This window comes from Astatotilapia calliptera, chromosome 5, assembly GCF_964374335.1.
Source record: "Astatotilapia calliptera chromosome 5, fAstCal68.1, whole genome shotgun sequence".
Taxonomy (NCBI): Eukaryota; Metazoa; Chordata; class Actinopteri; order Cichliformes; family Cichlidae; genus Astatotilapia; species Astatotilapia calliptera.
The window spans coordinates 9882989-9899992 of record NC_137426.1 but is presented as its reverse complement, the minus strand read 5'-3'; the positions used below and the strand labels follow the sequence as shown (position 1 = coordinate 9899992).

At 39.0% G+C, this 17004-nt stretch overlaps 1 protein-coding gene across 3 annotated transcripts in view; it reads left to right on the top strand.

The window, feature by feature from the left end:
* The window catches only part of igsf21a (immunoglobin superfamily, member 21a), a 179228-nt gene that overhangs the window by 160133 nt on the left and 2091 nt on the right, over positions 1-17004 (top strand). For 2 of the 3 annotated variants that reach the window (XM_026167142.2, XM_080301159.1), the window contains 4 exons: positions 1428-1908; positions 8029-8129; positions 9959-10151; positions 12709-12747. In XM_026167142.2, the coding sequence (XP_026022927.1) occupies positions 1428-1908; positions 8029-8129; positions 9959-10151; positions 12709-12747 (814 nt within the window). The remainder of the gene's footprint in view (positions 1-1427; positions 1909-8028; positions 8130-9958; positions 10152-12708; positions 12748-17004) is intronic. The other variant, XM_026167143.2, reaches the window with a different exon arrangement.

The window sequence follows — 17004 nt, the reverse complement described above, 5'->3', positions numbered from 1 at the left end:
ACTAATTACTATAGTGTTAGGAAGCACTTTCTGTTGCATTTTGATAATAATGTCATATTAAAAAGGAAACAAGAAGGTAATAAGATGGAAGTAACAAATTATTGCCAAAAATCCAAGTAATTGTCTTGTATCAACAGTGGTGCTGAGTAGTATTACATTAAAGTTTATTTAATAACAACAGGTAATAATAACAGGTCAGAAACTGGTGGTAATTAGGTGGAAATAAAATATGCCTATAAGACTAATGTGTGGTAATAACATGACCCAGGACTGCAAATTGCAACACTATTTCTTTTTAATTACATATTAGTAACCTATTAAAGCAAACTTCAAGAAGTGTGATGATTACCTGGAAACATTTGTGGTAGTTTCACATTGGGATATACTGGTAATTTAGAACTGACCTTTACCCCGATGTTGATGATGTTCTTCTTGTTGTTGGGGATGGAAAACATCCAGTGCTGTGCTGTCACTTTAAATGTAAATCGTTCTTTTTGCTGGAAGAGTCATAAAATGTAAAGTTCCCTATTGCAAATATAATAAAAATTTACATACTAAGCAATGAACTGTAGAACTACAAATAATACTTTGAAAAAACTAAATTCAAATGACCAAAGGTTCCCCAAAGAGCTGCGGATTAAAATTTCTGTTCATTAACAAAAAATACCACAGGCTGTAACTACACAACCTTGTTTCAATGCTAATATCTGGAGGTTATGTGCAGAAATGGGAGTATGAATTCTCTATTGAGAGATAAGGCAGCTGGAGAAATTATGTGATGCATGAAATGCTAAGGAAACACTTGTAATATTCAGGGAAATCCCTGACTGCAGCACTAGCTACTGCAGAATGAAATAGGGAATGAGACAATTCTCAAATTAAAACGCCATTATTCTATATGTTTAACAATTAAGAAAGGAAAGAAATAAGAATGTGAGTGGTGCTGTTATGATGATAAAACACAGAGAACAAAAACTGAATATTTTCACATTCTATACTGAGTGTAATGGCTCTGTGGCAAAACAAAATTTACTGTGTGGGCTCTCTGTTCTTAATCTTTCCTGCCGATCTATTAATCCCACTGTATGCTGCCGTCCCAGCCAACAGCCAACAGACAGCGTAAGCAATAGGCTGTAACCATTCAGCTGCATTAAGCAGGTGAAACGACCGATATTGCGCTCAGTAGTTGTTGGCACCAAAATAGAACTAAAATGAGAATCAGTGTTGAAATTAATATGTCAATATTGTGTTTACCGCGCAGCTTGTGATACCTCCTGACCACATATTCTATTAGGGCAAAATTGAAGTCATGCATTTGTGTGTACTCTTCTGGTAAAGATAAAGTATCTAGTTAAATATGTCATTTTTTTTTCTTTTTTCCTCTCAACTCCATCTGTTTTTCTCTTTCAACGCCTCTCTGCCTAAAGGTATACTTTAAACGAGATGGTGAGCTGATAGAGGTGATCTCCTACACTCTACCGTCCGCCAACGACCAGGGGAGCAGCTCAGCAGGGGTGAGAGGAGCCAGGCCACTGATCAGCAGGGACCTTGATGACACTAAGTTACAGCGGTCCCTCTCCCTCTTGGATCCCGAAGGACGATCGCCCCGCTTGTACACAGAGAGCCCCCAACGTGTCCACACTCATGGACAACAGGCCTACGAACCCAGCCCTGCAACAGAGGTCATTCCAGAGACAGTAGTGAGCCGGGAGTTCCCCCGCTGGGTGCACAGCACAGACCCACTCTACTACTTTAGCCACACTCACATCCCCCAGAGTGATGGCTCTGTGGTGGTGCAGGCCCGACTTACTTGGACCCTCAACCCCCAGTTAGATAATGATGCCCTGTTCAGCTGCGAAGTGAAGCATCCAGCACTGTCCATGCCTATGCAGACAGAGGTCACTCTAGGTGAGTAGGATGCTGTCCAACTCATTGCTTTTGCATGCTGTACTCATTCCCACACAGACCTTTTGCTCATCTGTCTGCTTTTCCACTTCCCAGCCACCCAAAAAACCGCAAGACATACACTCGTTTCTCATTTCTTTTTTCTTTTAATCTCCTGCTGTCTCCTCGTATCCCGTTGCCGCACTTGGAGACCGACTGGGCCTCCTTATGTCTTCGTTGCAAATGTACTCAGAACAACACTGATTTTCATTTGATGCTGCTTAATTGTGTTACAGCTGAGCAGATTGCAAGTTTAACACTGAATGCAAAACTCACAGTGAATGACAGAGCAATTCATCGAGCTGTCTGTTGCTAGATTGAGTTAACTCAGGAGCGTTATTGAAAAAGTCAGCCTGAATTAGAGAAGTCAGATGAGAATTTAGACACACTGACCAACGTTTTATTATAGGAAAGGCACTCACAGAGATGCTCCACTTCTTCGAACCTCAGTGAAAACCTCCTTTAAGCTCTTCAGTAATATGCTTTAGTGTGTCAGAGACATAGTGTCTTAATTTTGCCGTTTCATCAGAAGGAGAAAAACGCAGTGGCATTAGGATTATTATTGTTTGTTCATCTGCAAACGATCAAAGGAGATGGAATAGCTACACAAATACTGATTTCAGAGAACAGGAGTCACACTTTATGGGAAAACTTAGCATTAAGTTTTAATAGCATCTGATCGAAGAGAGAGACACACATACTCTGACTTTAAAAATTTTGTTTTTGGGGGTTTTTTTAATTCCAAAAACAAAGATGGCATCCAGCATATCCAATTAACACTTCAAAGGCAGTACGTTGGCATCACAGTCCTGGATAGAAGCCAGCAGTCGTAACATGATAAACAGAGACAATATCTTCCATGAAAAGTTAGCAGTGTTTGAAAGCAAAAGAGGCTCTGAATGAGGAGGCTGTGGCTGGCTTACCATTGCAGTGTCACATCCTCGCCTTTCATTTAATTAAAAGTCCCCATTTTCAGTGCTGGTGAGCAGCAATGGTTACATTGTTCATCTATAGGAAATGTTATTACGTTAAGTACTTAGAGAATGCATTTACAAATTAATTACCAACTTAAAAGTGGAAAATACAATGCATGAAGGAGATGATGTTTTCGTGTCAATATTTTTTTTAGCTTTACAAATACCCTGCCTCAATATTACGTAAATAAATAAATAAATAAAAACTAATTTATTAATTTATTGCTTAATGGGTTTATCTTTTTTTCTTTTAAGTGCTAGACCAAACCTTCCAAAAGCAGTGATTCACCCAGAGACAAGAGTGTGAGGTTGTTGATGATGATTATTATGATTAAATCCAGGCTCCATTTTTCTTTCTTTAGTAGAAGAAAGAAAAAGATGATCAGAATTGTTACTGTGAGAATAAAACTTCTACGGGCCAGAATAAAATATAGTTTTAAACAAAATGGTTTCGTAAAATCAATAACTTAGAATTGTAACTCACCTGTTCAAGTCTGAAGGAAACAGAAAATTGCTAAAGTTATACTATTAAATGTTTGTTGCTTTTTCCTCTTCATTAAGGTGTTGGAAGTCTCACTGTGAACAAGCATAGATTATTGGCTGCAAACTGGTATGGATACAGAGCAAAGAGATCTGAATAAATGACACTGATTGATTACAACTAAAGTTTTCTTAAATATCTGGGAGAGTGCAATGGGACTGTATGCAGTTCTAAAAAAAAATCTGATATTTTGTTAGTCAATACAACTGAAAGGTCTAGTATTGGGGGATCAGGCAGCATTGACTGAGGACATATATGGTACCTATAGAACAATTTTTAAATTAAAATTGTTCAAAATGTATTCATTTATAATATCTACACTGTATTTATGAACTAAATGGCAGGTCTGACACATGTAAATGGCATGTGTTGTTTGTTTGTTAAAGGGAGAATTTACAGCAACTTTTATAGCTGGTATCATGAGTTTAAAAACCCACATACAAGTAAGACAATGTTTTATGGAATAAAGGCTTTATCTTGAATTTAAACCTGACAACATCCTATGAAGAAAGTAAAAATGTACTTCTTTGAACTATTCAAGTGTGCTATTGAGGGATATCTGTAAAGACACTTGCCATATATGATAAAAACCATAATAATGAATTTCTAGCTATCTACAGCAAATTGATACTTTGAGTCACTTTCTCTCACGCTCCTCTGACTCCTGTAATGGTTAGGCAACACATTATTCCTGAGGAAAAAAAGTTTGACAAAAATGTAGTGGGGATTTTAGGTTTAGTGTTATTTCCTCACAACTTGTATGCCAAAAAGACCTTATGCCAGATTCCATATGTGTATGTGGGTAAATAGGTTGAATCTGCAGGGCATCAATTAGAGGAGATGGGACACTCCTTTCTGTTGAAGCTTTTGGATCAGTTTTCTGTCCAGATTGACAAGGGAAGTGTTCATTTTAGGCAAAAATCATGTATATAGTGTATGGTATATGGTGGATTAATAATTAGTTGTGGACTGATTTTCCTGAATTTTTTGTTGGTGAGCATGTATTGTAGTTGTGATTTGCTCATTTTACGTTATTATAGAGCTATTTTATCTGTTAGCACACTATTTAGGTTCTTTGACATTTGTTTTTGTTGTTTTTTTATTGTTTGTTTTTGGATAGCAATAGAGTTCTAACGAAATAATAGAGGCTTCACCTGTCGTTGGCACTGTACTTATATCAATTTGTTGATGGTTTTAAACTTTTAATGGAAATCATTGATATTGAGAAAAATATGAAATATTACCAGCCATATCCCTGAAGAGGATCTACTGCCTAACAAAGCCCTTTGGCCGTTATTTAAAAACCAATTGTTGCGACTGGCATTGTCACTTTTTCAAATGGGAATTTCTCATACCACAAAATCGTCTTTTAAAATGTAATAACTGTCACCCTCATCTCCCAAGTGAATAGAAATATAGTACATCACTTGCTAGAGGGAGGCAGGCGGCATCAGTTGAAGGTATAATGGCACGAGCTGTCTTCGCAAGACAAAGTATTGCTGTAAGGATTCTAACAGCTCTTTGCCTTTTTCGCATGTTGATAATACAGATGACACAACCTGGGGGAAATGGGCCCTGTGAAACTCTTGCTAAATGTCAAAAGTGTTAATATTTTGACAAGCCTTTCTGTGCTGTGTTTGAAGTCATTAATTTAGCACTACCTTTGTTCTTTTAAAGAGATGGAAGAAGCATCAGTAGAAAAAAAATGAGAACAGAAAATGTGCGTTTGTTGATTGTTGATTGAGCGTACTTGAAATTCAAAGCATTCACTGACCTGCTCAGAGCTTGATCCATCTTGGAATGGAAGAGTATTTAGGAAAAAAAGGTAATATGGTTGTGATTCACGTACCAAATTGTGTTGAATATTATTGCCAGACTAAATGGCACTAGGTTTCTAGAGTATATCAGTAACTCTAATTCAATGTGACTGTGTAAAACAGCTCACCTTAGGATTCTCATCGCTTACATACCCAGTTCATTTATTATGCAGTTGTAACTGGATAATTGCACTCATACACACACCCTCTTGGTTCTCTCAGGTGTGTTTGGTCAGGAAATGAAAGGGAGATCTTTTCAGTGCTCATAAGTAATAAATCTTTCAGAGATTTAATATCGCCACAGGAGACAGAACGACAGTCTGACAATCGACCAATGTTGTATCACACTTCATGAATATTCATGATTGGCTCTGTGCTCACCATACAAATGAAAATGAATCTGGTGCTGGTCTTCACAAGTCTAAAAAAGTGACTCACCTTTATGAGATCATGACCATTTTATTCATGAACGTCAGTTCATTCATGAACAGTGTATCCTAAAAATTAAAATAAGTTTTTGGCTTGGATTTATTAGAATATAATTAGACAAGAGATGGAAATGTCACCACACCCTACAGCAGTGAAAAGGACTCCAGGAATTTAAACAGTCCAGTCTTTGCTGTGCCAGGTCCTGATCATCAGGTGCTCCGTTTCAGGAACACATCTGTGATCTGTGTGTGCGTTTGCATGTCTGAATATTTATGAGGATTATGTGTGTGCATGTAATGTGTTGCAGTATGTCGCTATGTTGTGACTTTGTTCAACTGCAACATAATTCCATGGTCATCGGTCTGTCTTATTTTAGTGTTTTTAGCCACCTAGTGTGTAAGGTAACTCTAAGAAACACATAGCATGGGGCCTGATTCATCATGATGGTACAATCTGGCAGTCAGTCAGGCCTCTAAATTCAGCTGCAAGCCTCTTCACCTTCTCTTTCTAAACCGAACCAGTCACCCGGCTAATACGGTAGGTTCCCTTCAATGGTTTAAGTCTGGTGTACAGCTGGGCAGACCTGTTGATTCCTTCTCTTGATATTAAAGCACACCTGATGCATGGTGTGCAGTTGCTTTTCTGGGGGGCATGTTTATTCTCTGACCTCTCTTAAAGTCATAACAGTTCTTTCTTTAAGAAGTTGGGCCTTAAGTGACATTAGGTCTCATGGGACCGTGGCTCATTTCTCCTGTGATGCCCTCACCTCAAAGAAGCTGTATCATGTCCATCACGCTGCATGCTGCCATAATCAAAGATGGTGACGTAGGACGCCAACTGTCACTGCTGGAGCAAATCCCAGAAATCGGCCATCATCTTCCCAGCCATATGCCTGGCGAGCTCTATGTGACGCCATGACACCAGTATTTAAAAATACCCTTCTGTTAGTGTGTAGGAGGTGGAAATACAGTGCTTCACACTACCATGCCAAAACTAGCCTGTTAAATGCCATCCGTCTTCAGCGTGAGATGGAACACTCATGTCAAATTGCTCACATGATGTCTCCGGTTTGGATGCCAGGGCTAAGATGTGATTATTTTGCCTGAGTTTGATTTTTCTTTTTTAAGGTTGCTGTTGCCAAAATTTCTTTTTGGAATTTGCACCCGTTTACGCTGCTTGGGGTCTGAACAGATACATCAGCTTGTAGAGAATAACAAGTTTTGCTAATAACAACAATAAAAATAATGATGATGACTATGATGATATTTAATAATATCGCTTTTCAGTCGCTTCTTTTGCAAATTTTCATGGAATTAAATTGCTTTTGTTTCTGCTTTATATAACATTCCCTAGGAGAGGATGTTATACTGTGGACAGTGTCACACGCACAATCCACAGTGTAATTTCTGAATCCATTAGTCTGATACAGGCTGGTAGTCATTGACTGCCTAAGAAAAGTCTGTGATTCATTAGTAGCATTGGACAGTTTGTTTCCAGATTAATTGCCAAAAAGTATAGGTCATTTGTCTGTTTATTTATTTATGCTTTAGTTCATCAATGAAAGCAAACACCCTGTGTGATTTATATTAAGAGTTGGAACCAAATTAAACAGAAGAACTCCTGGGTTGCATTGTACAGGCGTTACTGATAGGATACTCTTAGCCTGAGTCTCATTGCATGTGATGCTCAGTCCATTTGTTTAACATATGGAACTGTGCAGCATCTGGAGCAGTTATCTTTAGGGGAGCTGTTAATCATCACAAATCGTGCAGAACCTGCTTATATTGTCCTAATGCAGCGTGCTGTGCAGTTTAGCTGCAATGAAATGACTTACCTTCATTTTTTTTAATAGCATTATGCAAATCATTCATTTTATCTCAACACTACATGCGCAGGACAATCGCTGGCCCCTCACAATTCCATGATATTAGAATCTGGCTACTCCCTCTCCTACTTGCGCCCCATTGTTTTAGATGGTCTAAATGAAAGCCATCTGGGGGCTACTGTCCGCACCAAGACAAGGGAATTAGCTCTGTGAGTGTCCCTTATCTCACTGCCTCCACACTCCACCCGTTTCACTCCCATTCTCCTCTAGTAATGAGTATCTACCCAATTTAGTTCCTTTTCTCTCCAAAGGGGAATAAATCCAGCACAGTTCTTTGGATGAAAGAACCTGAAGGTCCCTCGCCTCTCGGCCTGTGACCTTAATAGACAGGAAATTGTATTTGTATCCCTCCCTCTGCGACCAAACAGGTATCCAGCAGGATTTGCTCCCCATATTCAGTACAATGACCTTTGTCTCTCTGTCTTTTTTTCTTTTCAGCTGCTCCAAAGGGTCCTAAACTTTTGATGTCCCCCAGCAGGGCAAAGGTAGGGGACACAGTGCGCATCACTGTGCAAGGATTCCAGGTAGGATCGCCAGGGGTAAGTGCATGGGGTTTTAAGAAAATGAAAGACTAATTAAGTCTGCAATAGGAGGAGATTGGTGCACATGTGCAGTGAAGCCTGTTTAGTTTTCCTCTTTAGTGACCACTTTGCTGGGCACAGGCATATTTTCTTTAACCTATTTATTCAAGCATGTGCAATATTTATTTTGAAAAAAATGGATTTACATTTCAACATTTTGCTTAAAGTTAGTAAAGTTAGTACACCCAAAATGCCAAACATTGCAGCTTTTCAGAATGTTTGTTTTCAATAAATCTTCAAATGTAAAACTAAAACTAAAGAATTAAAATGAATAAATTCAAAAGTACATGCTTATGTTAGGTTGGAAACTATGCTATCAGCTTTGATGCTGCTTTCAGACTTCCTGATTTCTTTTCCCAAATAGGAGCAGGTGTCTTTTGTGTGAATGGTCTCTGGGTGGTCCTGATATCTTTGACAGAAATGACACATTGAGAGTCAGTCAGGTGAATCGAATATGGCTAATCCTGATATAAAACAGCCTAATGGTGCACAGCGCAGGTGCCCTTTGTTTCTTTGTAGTCTATAGGAATCATACTTCAGATTTCAAATTTAATTTAATGAAATGAAATTTGTGAAATTTTATGGAACGAAGTTAAAATTCTGCATTGTTGTTGTTGTCAGTTTAGTACACTGAGTTATTGACGTCAAAGATTTATACATGCATGTCTGCCCAGTGACCTTAAGATTATTTTAAAGCTTTTTTTTTAACAGGGTTAAGTTTGGTTATTATAAACAGGCTTGACTGTGGCACGCAGCCAGTTGGGCCCTTCGGCAGCGTAGGCATCAGTGCGTACAAATTGATCAGAAAGCAAATTTCCCTTATCCTTCCCCGGGCCCTAGGCTTTGGGGTTTCACAATAGATACGATACTGTGCCAAGACTAATAATTTTGCTGCCTGCCTTTGTGATGAAATAAGATGTTCCTCTGCGGAATTTGTTGTTGATGCTTCTTTTACAGAGGATTTTTTTTTCTGTTCCTTCTCATTGATGTGTTGTTTGTTTGTCAGTCTTGAATATGTTTTTAATTATATTCGTATTATTATACAGCAGTATTCATTACATCATTGTCTTAAAAACAAGTGCAACAAGTTCAAGTTTAAGATTGTTCTGTCTTAAAACACAGTAGACTTGCTCACATCTATAGTAGAGTATACACTGTGCTTGAAAAACTGTGGAAGAAGGGCAAACTGCAGTAGCTGAAAATGTTGTTTGTTTTGCTTCACTCTGCATTTGTGAATTTGCCAAATAAGCTAGCTCTTGAGTTCATGGACCTCTGTAGGAAAAACTACTCTTGAGCAGAAACAGCCACACTGACGGTTACTTTTTCAGCACAGTTAGTGATAGCACATACAGGACTTCAGTTCTACACTAACTTCATGTGGTATGTTTTTCTCAAAATGTGAGGTTATGGTGCTGACATTTCAATACATCCCTAAGTCGGGGCTCTGGTCCTCTGGAGCCCTGGAGACTGGAGCATGTTCTTTAGAAATCTTTTAAATGTGTCTTTTTTTGTCATGTAATTTTTCCTTTGAGGATGCATAGTTAGAGTGATACAAACGCCTATCTGTGTAAAACTGTTGTAAAGTGAAGCATGATTATTAATGCATGTTGTCAACTTGCCTTTGCATTAGGGGGAAATTGGAGCTTGTATTATTCATGTATACTTTGCTGTTAATCTCTTGGCTGACACTCACAGACTTTCTTTGTTCTGCCCTTTCAACACTATTCATCTGCATTTTTTTTCTTTTCGTTCCTATTTTTCTTTCCATTCCATTTGGGTGTTGATAGAACGAGGTTTTCCCTGAGCCACTCTTCACCTGGACGAGGGTGGGGGGCCGCCTGCTGGATGGGAGCACTCAGCGAGAGGGGAGGGAGCTGATTTTGGAGAGAGTGCCAGCTGAGCTTAACGGCTCCATGTATCGTTGCACAGCCCAGAATCCTCTGGGTTCCACAGATACGCACACTCGCCTCATAGTCTTCGGTATGTACGCTGAACTCTGCAACATACTCTGGTCCCATTCTGAAGCAGCTGCTACACTAGCAGTTAAACTGAAATCATATTTAATTTTGACGAATTATTTAGGGGACAATAAATATGAAATAATGTTTGTCACAGTTTCACAGGCACACATTTTACACATTTAAATGTCAAAGAAAATTGCGTAATTCTACAAAATTCGTTTTAATGTATCTATAATATCTTTGAAGAATACTTAAGAGATTTATGTGACCGCTTTTAGGTATAAATCATTAATGCTGTTGAGTGTGTGATTAATAAGAGATTGTAATTGCTTCCACAATGCATTCTTTTAAGGGCAGCACTTTTGAGAATAACTATTCTCTAGCAAGGGATTTAGTGACTATTCCATTAATGGCATGTCCTCAGCTGTTCTCACTTAAACACCAAAACACAACTATGGTATCAAAGGCTCATGCTAAAATCAAAAGACTTTGTTGTTGGCAGTGTTAGAAAAGTACTTCATTTGCTGGTGTTGATGTGGGAGCTGGAATGCTTACAGGTTCTGTTATGTCTGTGTGCCCTGCTCCTCTGGCTCTGTTTGCACTGGACACTCATGGAAGAACTGGGATCTGCCTTTCTGAGAGTTCCAATGAAATGACTTCTGTTACAGCTAAATGTCACTTTGCACGAGTGCATTGACAATTTAATCTGTCGGTCCCGTGTTGAAACATACCCCCTGACTCACTTTTCCCTGAAAAGTCATATTGTAAATGATATCCAGTAATTAAATTGGTTTATTTGAATGACCTCATGGCTAAAAAGGCTACAGCAGAGTTACAGCCAGAAGTAGGCAGACATTACTTGTCTTTAAGTCAGCTAAAATAATACCTTTTTAAATGTATGTTCAATGTTACCTGTAAAATCTAAGCACATCTTTCTTGATGACTGTCTATAGTTTCTCTGTAGCAGCAACGCTGCCAAGCCTGCATGCATACCAGATGCAAAAAGATGCTGGGTCATCTTTGAGTGGAGCTACTGTGAAGCATTCATGTAACAGAGACCTGTATTTGGAAGTGCGATAACTATAGATAGATACAGCCACTCCTCTTACGCAGTCCTTGTGTAAAGAGAATTTTTGACACTTGTACTATACAGATGTCAAGTTAAGCAAGAAAAACTGGGAGATTTCTTTGGGAAGTTTAGAAATGTGTAGTATGCAGCTTGACACCATTTTTGTACTTGAGCAACTCTGAAACAAAGAACATGTTATCCTCATGTTATCCTCATTTCTTTCTATCTCTGCACCTGAAACACTCCTTTGAACAGGGTTTAAGTGTGTCACAAATGTACAAATTACTGGGCAGGTCTAATAAGAAGCCACTTTAAGGGAAAAGTGCCACTTTAGGCGGGCGTTACCTTGAGAAGCGTTTTGCTAGGAAGTGCACTAATGTCTATTTAACACCCTGATGCATCCTCAGGTGTCATGGGCTATGTGCCTAGTATGGCCCATCTGTCTGCCTTCTCCTTGTAGATTGCCTTCACTCACTCTAAGGGGAAGTAAATGGTGATTAAGTGACCTTGGCACCATCCCCCATGGCCTTGAGATGAGACACCTGCCGGGGTAGGGGGGATGAAGAGGTAGAAGTACTTGGGGGCTCTGCTCACTTCACTAAATGTTCAGTATACATCATCAAGAATAATAGAGTATAATGATAGCTTGCTATAGAGACGCTCCGCCAATGACAAGCAGCGTTCACGTCTTGATGATGTACATTTCTAGCCACCCTCAGTGATAATATCCAGTCAGATTACTTTGAAGTGAGTCAGCAGAAATGAGAAACCCAGTAGGGACAAACACACAGGCAGACAACTGTACTTCACACACATGCAGAGACACGCAAATATGTATGCCTATGCAAATGTGCTGGGCAGGCAAACACAAGCGTGCATATGGAGAGTGCAGACACTAATTTCTCTGGGCATCTCAGAGGAGCTTCTATCTTAATATGGTTGCAATGAAACAAGTAAAGTTTCACACTGTGCTTTATATGTGGCTTCCACCTGCTCATATACAACATCTAACATCCAAAAATAGCTCACAAAGTGGAATTAAAGGTTGTTGTCAATGCTCTGAAAACCCACTGCTCCCTTTTTTGCAATTACTTCATCCCTATGAGGTCTTTGAAACTACATGGTCAGAGAGGATTGTGCAGGGTAGACACCAGTGCTGCTTATTAAAGGTGCAGTAGGTTTCTCCAAACGTCTTTCTAAGACTGCCTTGCCACAGCTTTAGTTCACGGATCTCAGTGCTGCTAAAAATTTGTCTAGGTTGTTGTTTTGCAGTGCTGTGTGTTCCCAGGTCCATTTGCAGCCCCAGCCTTTCCGACTGGGGACCTGCCATTTAGCATGTGCTACAGGAACTTCATAGTTCAGTGTCACTAAAAGCTACAGCTTTTGTCAGATATTGCTGCTGAAGTTTTCCTTCTTTGTTTGCATATAATTCAGTTCTATACATAAACTGTGTCTACATTAATGGTTGATTGTTTCCCTGATCTTTCTTTTTTTGTCCTTTCAACAGAAAATCCAAGCATGATGAAAAACACACAGAATCTAAACAGTAAGTATTTCAACCACAGAGCTGACAAGCATTCAGTGTATGTGTTTTTCATAATAATGCATCTCATAATTCTGGCTGTATTGTTTGATCGTCACATTTTCAGACATGCTGTATGTAATATGAGAACCAACTGTGACACTGCAGTCGGTTCAGTGAGAAAATGTGTGCAGAAACGTAGCACTGATCAAAGTACCAAATTCTTTAGCTGACTGCGGTTTCGACATTCAGCGTATTGACAGGTGGATGTTTTTTGATTCTGCCCTGAATACTTTGCCCCAGATACACTGCAAGAGAGTGATTCATTCAGGATTAATCTTTGCTGATGTTCAGTACCAGCAAGCAACAAACCCTTCCACTGACTAACCGTGCCTGTCACTTATGGCTAAGTGTGAGATTATCGGTGTTTCATATATGCATTGGTGCCTCATTTGCGGCTTCTGAGATTATCATATGTAAAGATGAGGGATTGTCAGGAGAAGCCGCAGGGCTGTGACAACAACCTTTCCATCTTTCCTGTTTTCTTGCCCCTCCCTCTCTCTTTTAGCTCTAATTTTTTTCTGTTTGTCTTTCAGTTCTATCTCCCTGGCTTTTGTACTCACTTTCTATCTCCCAGTGCCAGTTTCTCTTAGTGCTTCATCCATTTTTGGTAGCTCTTTTCCTTTTGTCACCACCTTATTTCCCTCTCTCTGCTTTTTCTATTTTCCCTCCTCCATCATATTTATTTTTCCTGTTTTTTTCTCTTGAGCCTAGCTCACAATCTCTGTTTTTGATGCAGATTTTCCATCACGTCGGCCTCATGTGGAGTGCAGATTATGCTGTAGTATAAGAAAACATTCAGAGCTGGTTAAAAGCCAGACTCTGGATTCTTGACTGGTGGGTTTCTGAATCATGACTCACCAAGACTCAAATAAGAACATAATCATATAGAGACAGAAATCAGGGTTTAGATACAGAAATAGGGATAACTCAGTTAAACATATGGAGACTCTTTCTAGTGTAATTTCCCCCCATGCTCCGAAAAGTGATGAAGTACAGCATGACACTATTTGTGGATTAGTTCACACAGGAGTGTATTTATTAGCTGTTGTAAATTGTAACTTCTCTTACTTTTAGATGCAAAAGGAATAAAGAACCTATGTTATGCCTTGCATGTATATATATATATATATGTATATATAATTATTTTTTGCAAGGATTTGATTTTGCTTAACTGGAAAACACATCTGAATGATATATTTGCCTGAAGTATAATCCTCAGTGCATGTGTGCACTGCCTATGTTTGTCCCAATAAACAGTGGGAACAGCTTCCCAAGCAGATGGCATGCAGAGCTGTCTTTAAGCTTAAAGTCAGGCAAAATTTGAACAGCCTTGTAGTCCAGCAGCACTTTACTATTTTTTTCCTGTTTCCTATAAACCTTTCTCCCACTATCCATTTTTTTTACTCTTCATTTTGCCATTTGTCCCCCCCCCCCCCCCCTCCCCCCCGCCACCCCCGTCTTCCTCTCCTGTTCCCTTCCTATCTTAAGGATGCAAATCTAGGAATGCAAATGCTATGGTAAGCACAGGAGCAGGTGTGTCACAGCAAGGACAGAATCAGGTCAGCATGGACGCGCAGACATGCCTTGCATGCAAGTCAAATTGGTACAACATAGCCCCAAGAGGTCACTACACACGTGCCGCAGCTTAATGCCTGAATGCTGGACTCCTCATCTGGTGCAAGTAGGAAGCGCCACATCTGCCAGTCAGTCAAGTCTATCATAGACAAGAATACTAGTCTCTGAAACAAATTGTCAAGCTACATGATGTTGCAATGAACGGAATTTAATAGATGAGTGAATTTTGAATAAAAATGTGACATGTTTCCTGTCACATAAAACTCTACCAGTCAGTCAAGGGTGGTAGAAGCATCACAAGTTTGGAATTGTCGCCCTATGGTGCAAAATGCATCCGCTTTGCTGAGACACAGCTGTTTAACCATAAGGCAAGATTCAATACAAGTCATAGCTGACGGACTTTGCATTCACCGAGTCAAAAATAGCAATATTGCAAGAGCCGTGTGTAGTAATCACATAATATACATTTTCCAAAAACCTTTATTAGAACACAAGTCAGATCAGAAAGGATTCAGACTGGTGGGCATACAAACGGATGCGTCAAAGCCACTGTCAGAAATGTCGAGCCGATTTGTAAAGCCAGCTAACTTAACTTAAACCTTCTCTGGAGTCAAAGTATTCGTGTGAAAAGAAAGCATTATGATTCCAGCTGACATTTTAGAGCCAGTATATCTGAGGTAAAGTCATCCTTCTTTTTTTTAAAAACATGTTGCCACAGAAATCAGTCCCAGTTGTCTAAAAAAATCAGGTTGGCAGAAATGCATTGAGGTCTGAGCCAAAAACTGAAGGTAAACAGATGGCTGGGTGACTTGCATCCATGACTGTAGACTGGAATAGAACCTCAGATGATGATCTTATGGTTGGGTGAGCTCATTACCAAATGAGATGAGGTATTTATTGAAAAGATCCAGTTGTTATTGTCTGATGTTATGTGACTTGCATAAATAAAGTGGAATTTAATGTATGTAAAATGTCAGATGGCACTCTAGAGTTCTCCTGAAATGAACCTTCAGAAGTGATTTATCATGGAATCCTGATTAATTTGTGAAACTCTTTTTGATTTAACTCTTACTAATTAACATTTGTCAGTGGGTGGAGCGGGTGGATCCTTCAGAATCGCTTGCTGTGTTATCTAACAGGCCTAACCAGATTAAATTTTGAACCTCAATCTTACCGCACACAGTGTGGTCATCCTCTCATAGTGAGAGTGATTGTAGCCACAGTCTTGGCACTACTGGGACAAATTGCCGGTTATATCAGCAAAGACACACCCACGGTCGTTCACAACTTTCCTCCCTCAGCAGCCACAAGGGAGGTTCAGAAAGCATTAGCTGCACAAAGCAAGTTTCTTTCATGACTTCTCTTCTGTAATGTAGTACAATGCTGTTAAATGAAAAGCGCAAACACTGTAAATAGAAGTATTGTTCACCATATCCAGGCATTTAATTTTTCAAGAATGAGAAATAAAGACCAATGTTTATATTCAGCTTAACTGTTAGCGAGATCAAACAGGGATTTTTGGATTTTATGTCATTGCTGTATCATATAATTTAGCACTTCAAAAGCAGGGGAAAACAGGGATTTACTATTACTCAGCTGCAATAGGAAATCATTTAACCCTCTTAAGCAGCAAGAAGTTGGAGTAATGTGTCAAAATCTAATGAATACATGTGTCAAATAAAGTTTTTAACAGTTAAAGAAGGACTAATACATTAATCTATATTTCTACGAATCTTGAAACATAATGTTGACTTTGCTAATAGTGCTAAATATAAATTGAAATTTCTCTTTAAAGATCCGATAGCAGGCAGCTTTTAATAGGATCCCTCGACTTTAGATCTCCAATAAGTGTTTCTGTGTAGTTTCTCACAGGCTTCCGGTACCTCTCTTTTTTGACTGCTAGTCCATTCTTCCTGTGCTTTTGTTAAATCCCAAACTAGTGATTTTCAAGATGATTCATATCCGGGGACTGAGATGACCACCAGGCATGTGCCTGGGCTAAATCGCCTGGTATTTCACCAAATCCGTAATGTCAGTCACAGTCGATTTTTCCCTTTTCTGCAACAGCTAAAGGCAACCACATCCATGCGTGCTTGTCTTGTTGGTGATGTCTTCTTGTCTGGGCCTTTCATGTCTTTAACTAATACACTTTGGTGAAATAACTGTTACCCTTTAAAACAATAACTCAGGTTGCCAAGTTGATTACACAGCTGGAGCACGTGCTGAGACAAGATTTTGGTACATCTTTATCACAGCTGAAGCAAATTCAGGTGCTGTTATAGCATTTTAGTTCCCAATAGTTTAATTATATCCTGACATGTGGTAAGTTTAATAGTAAGTTATTTAAAAACAACAGTTTTATGAAATAATTGAATCATTCTCATCTACATTTCTATATTTCACTCTGAATTAAACACACAGTTACGAAAATTAATGAATGGATGTATTTCAAAAATGTCATCCACCTACATAAGATGTTAAACATTTTAAACATGTTATTTTGATTACATCTCTCGACTCAAATGTGATTTATAAAAATGTATAAACATCTTTGGAAGGTTTAATAGATAAACCCTTAACAGCTCAGCAGGGCTAAATAATTTTGATTGCAGCTGTACCTCAAGTGATTTCAAGCCCCTGAGT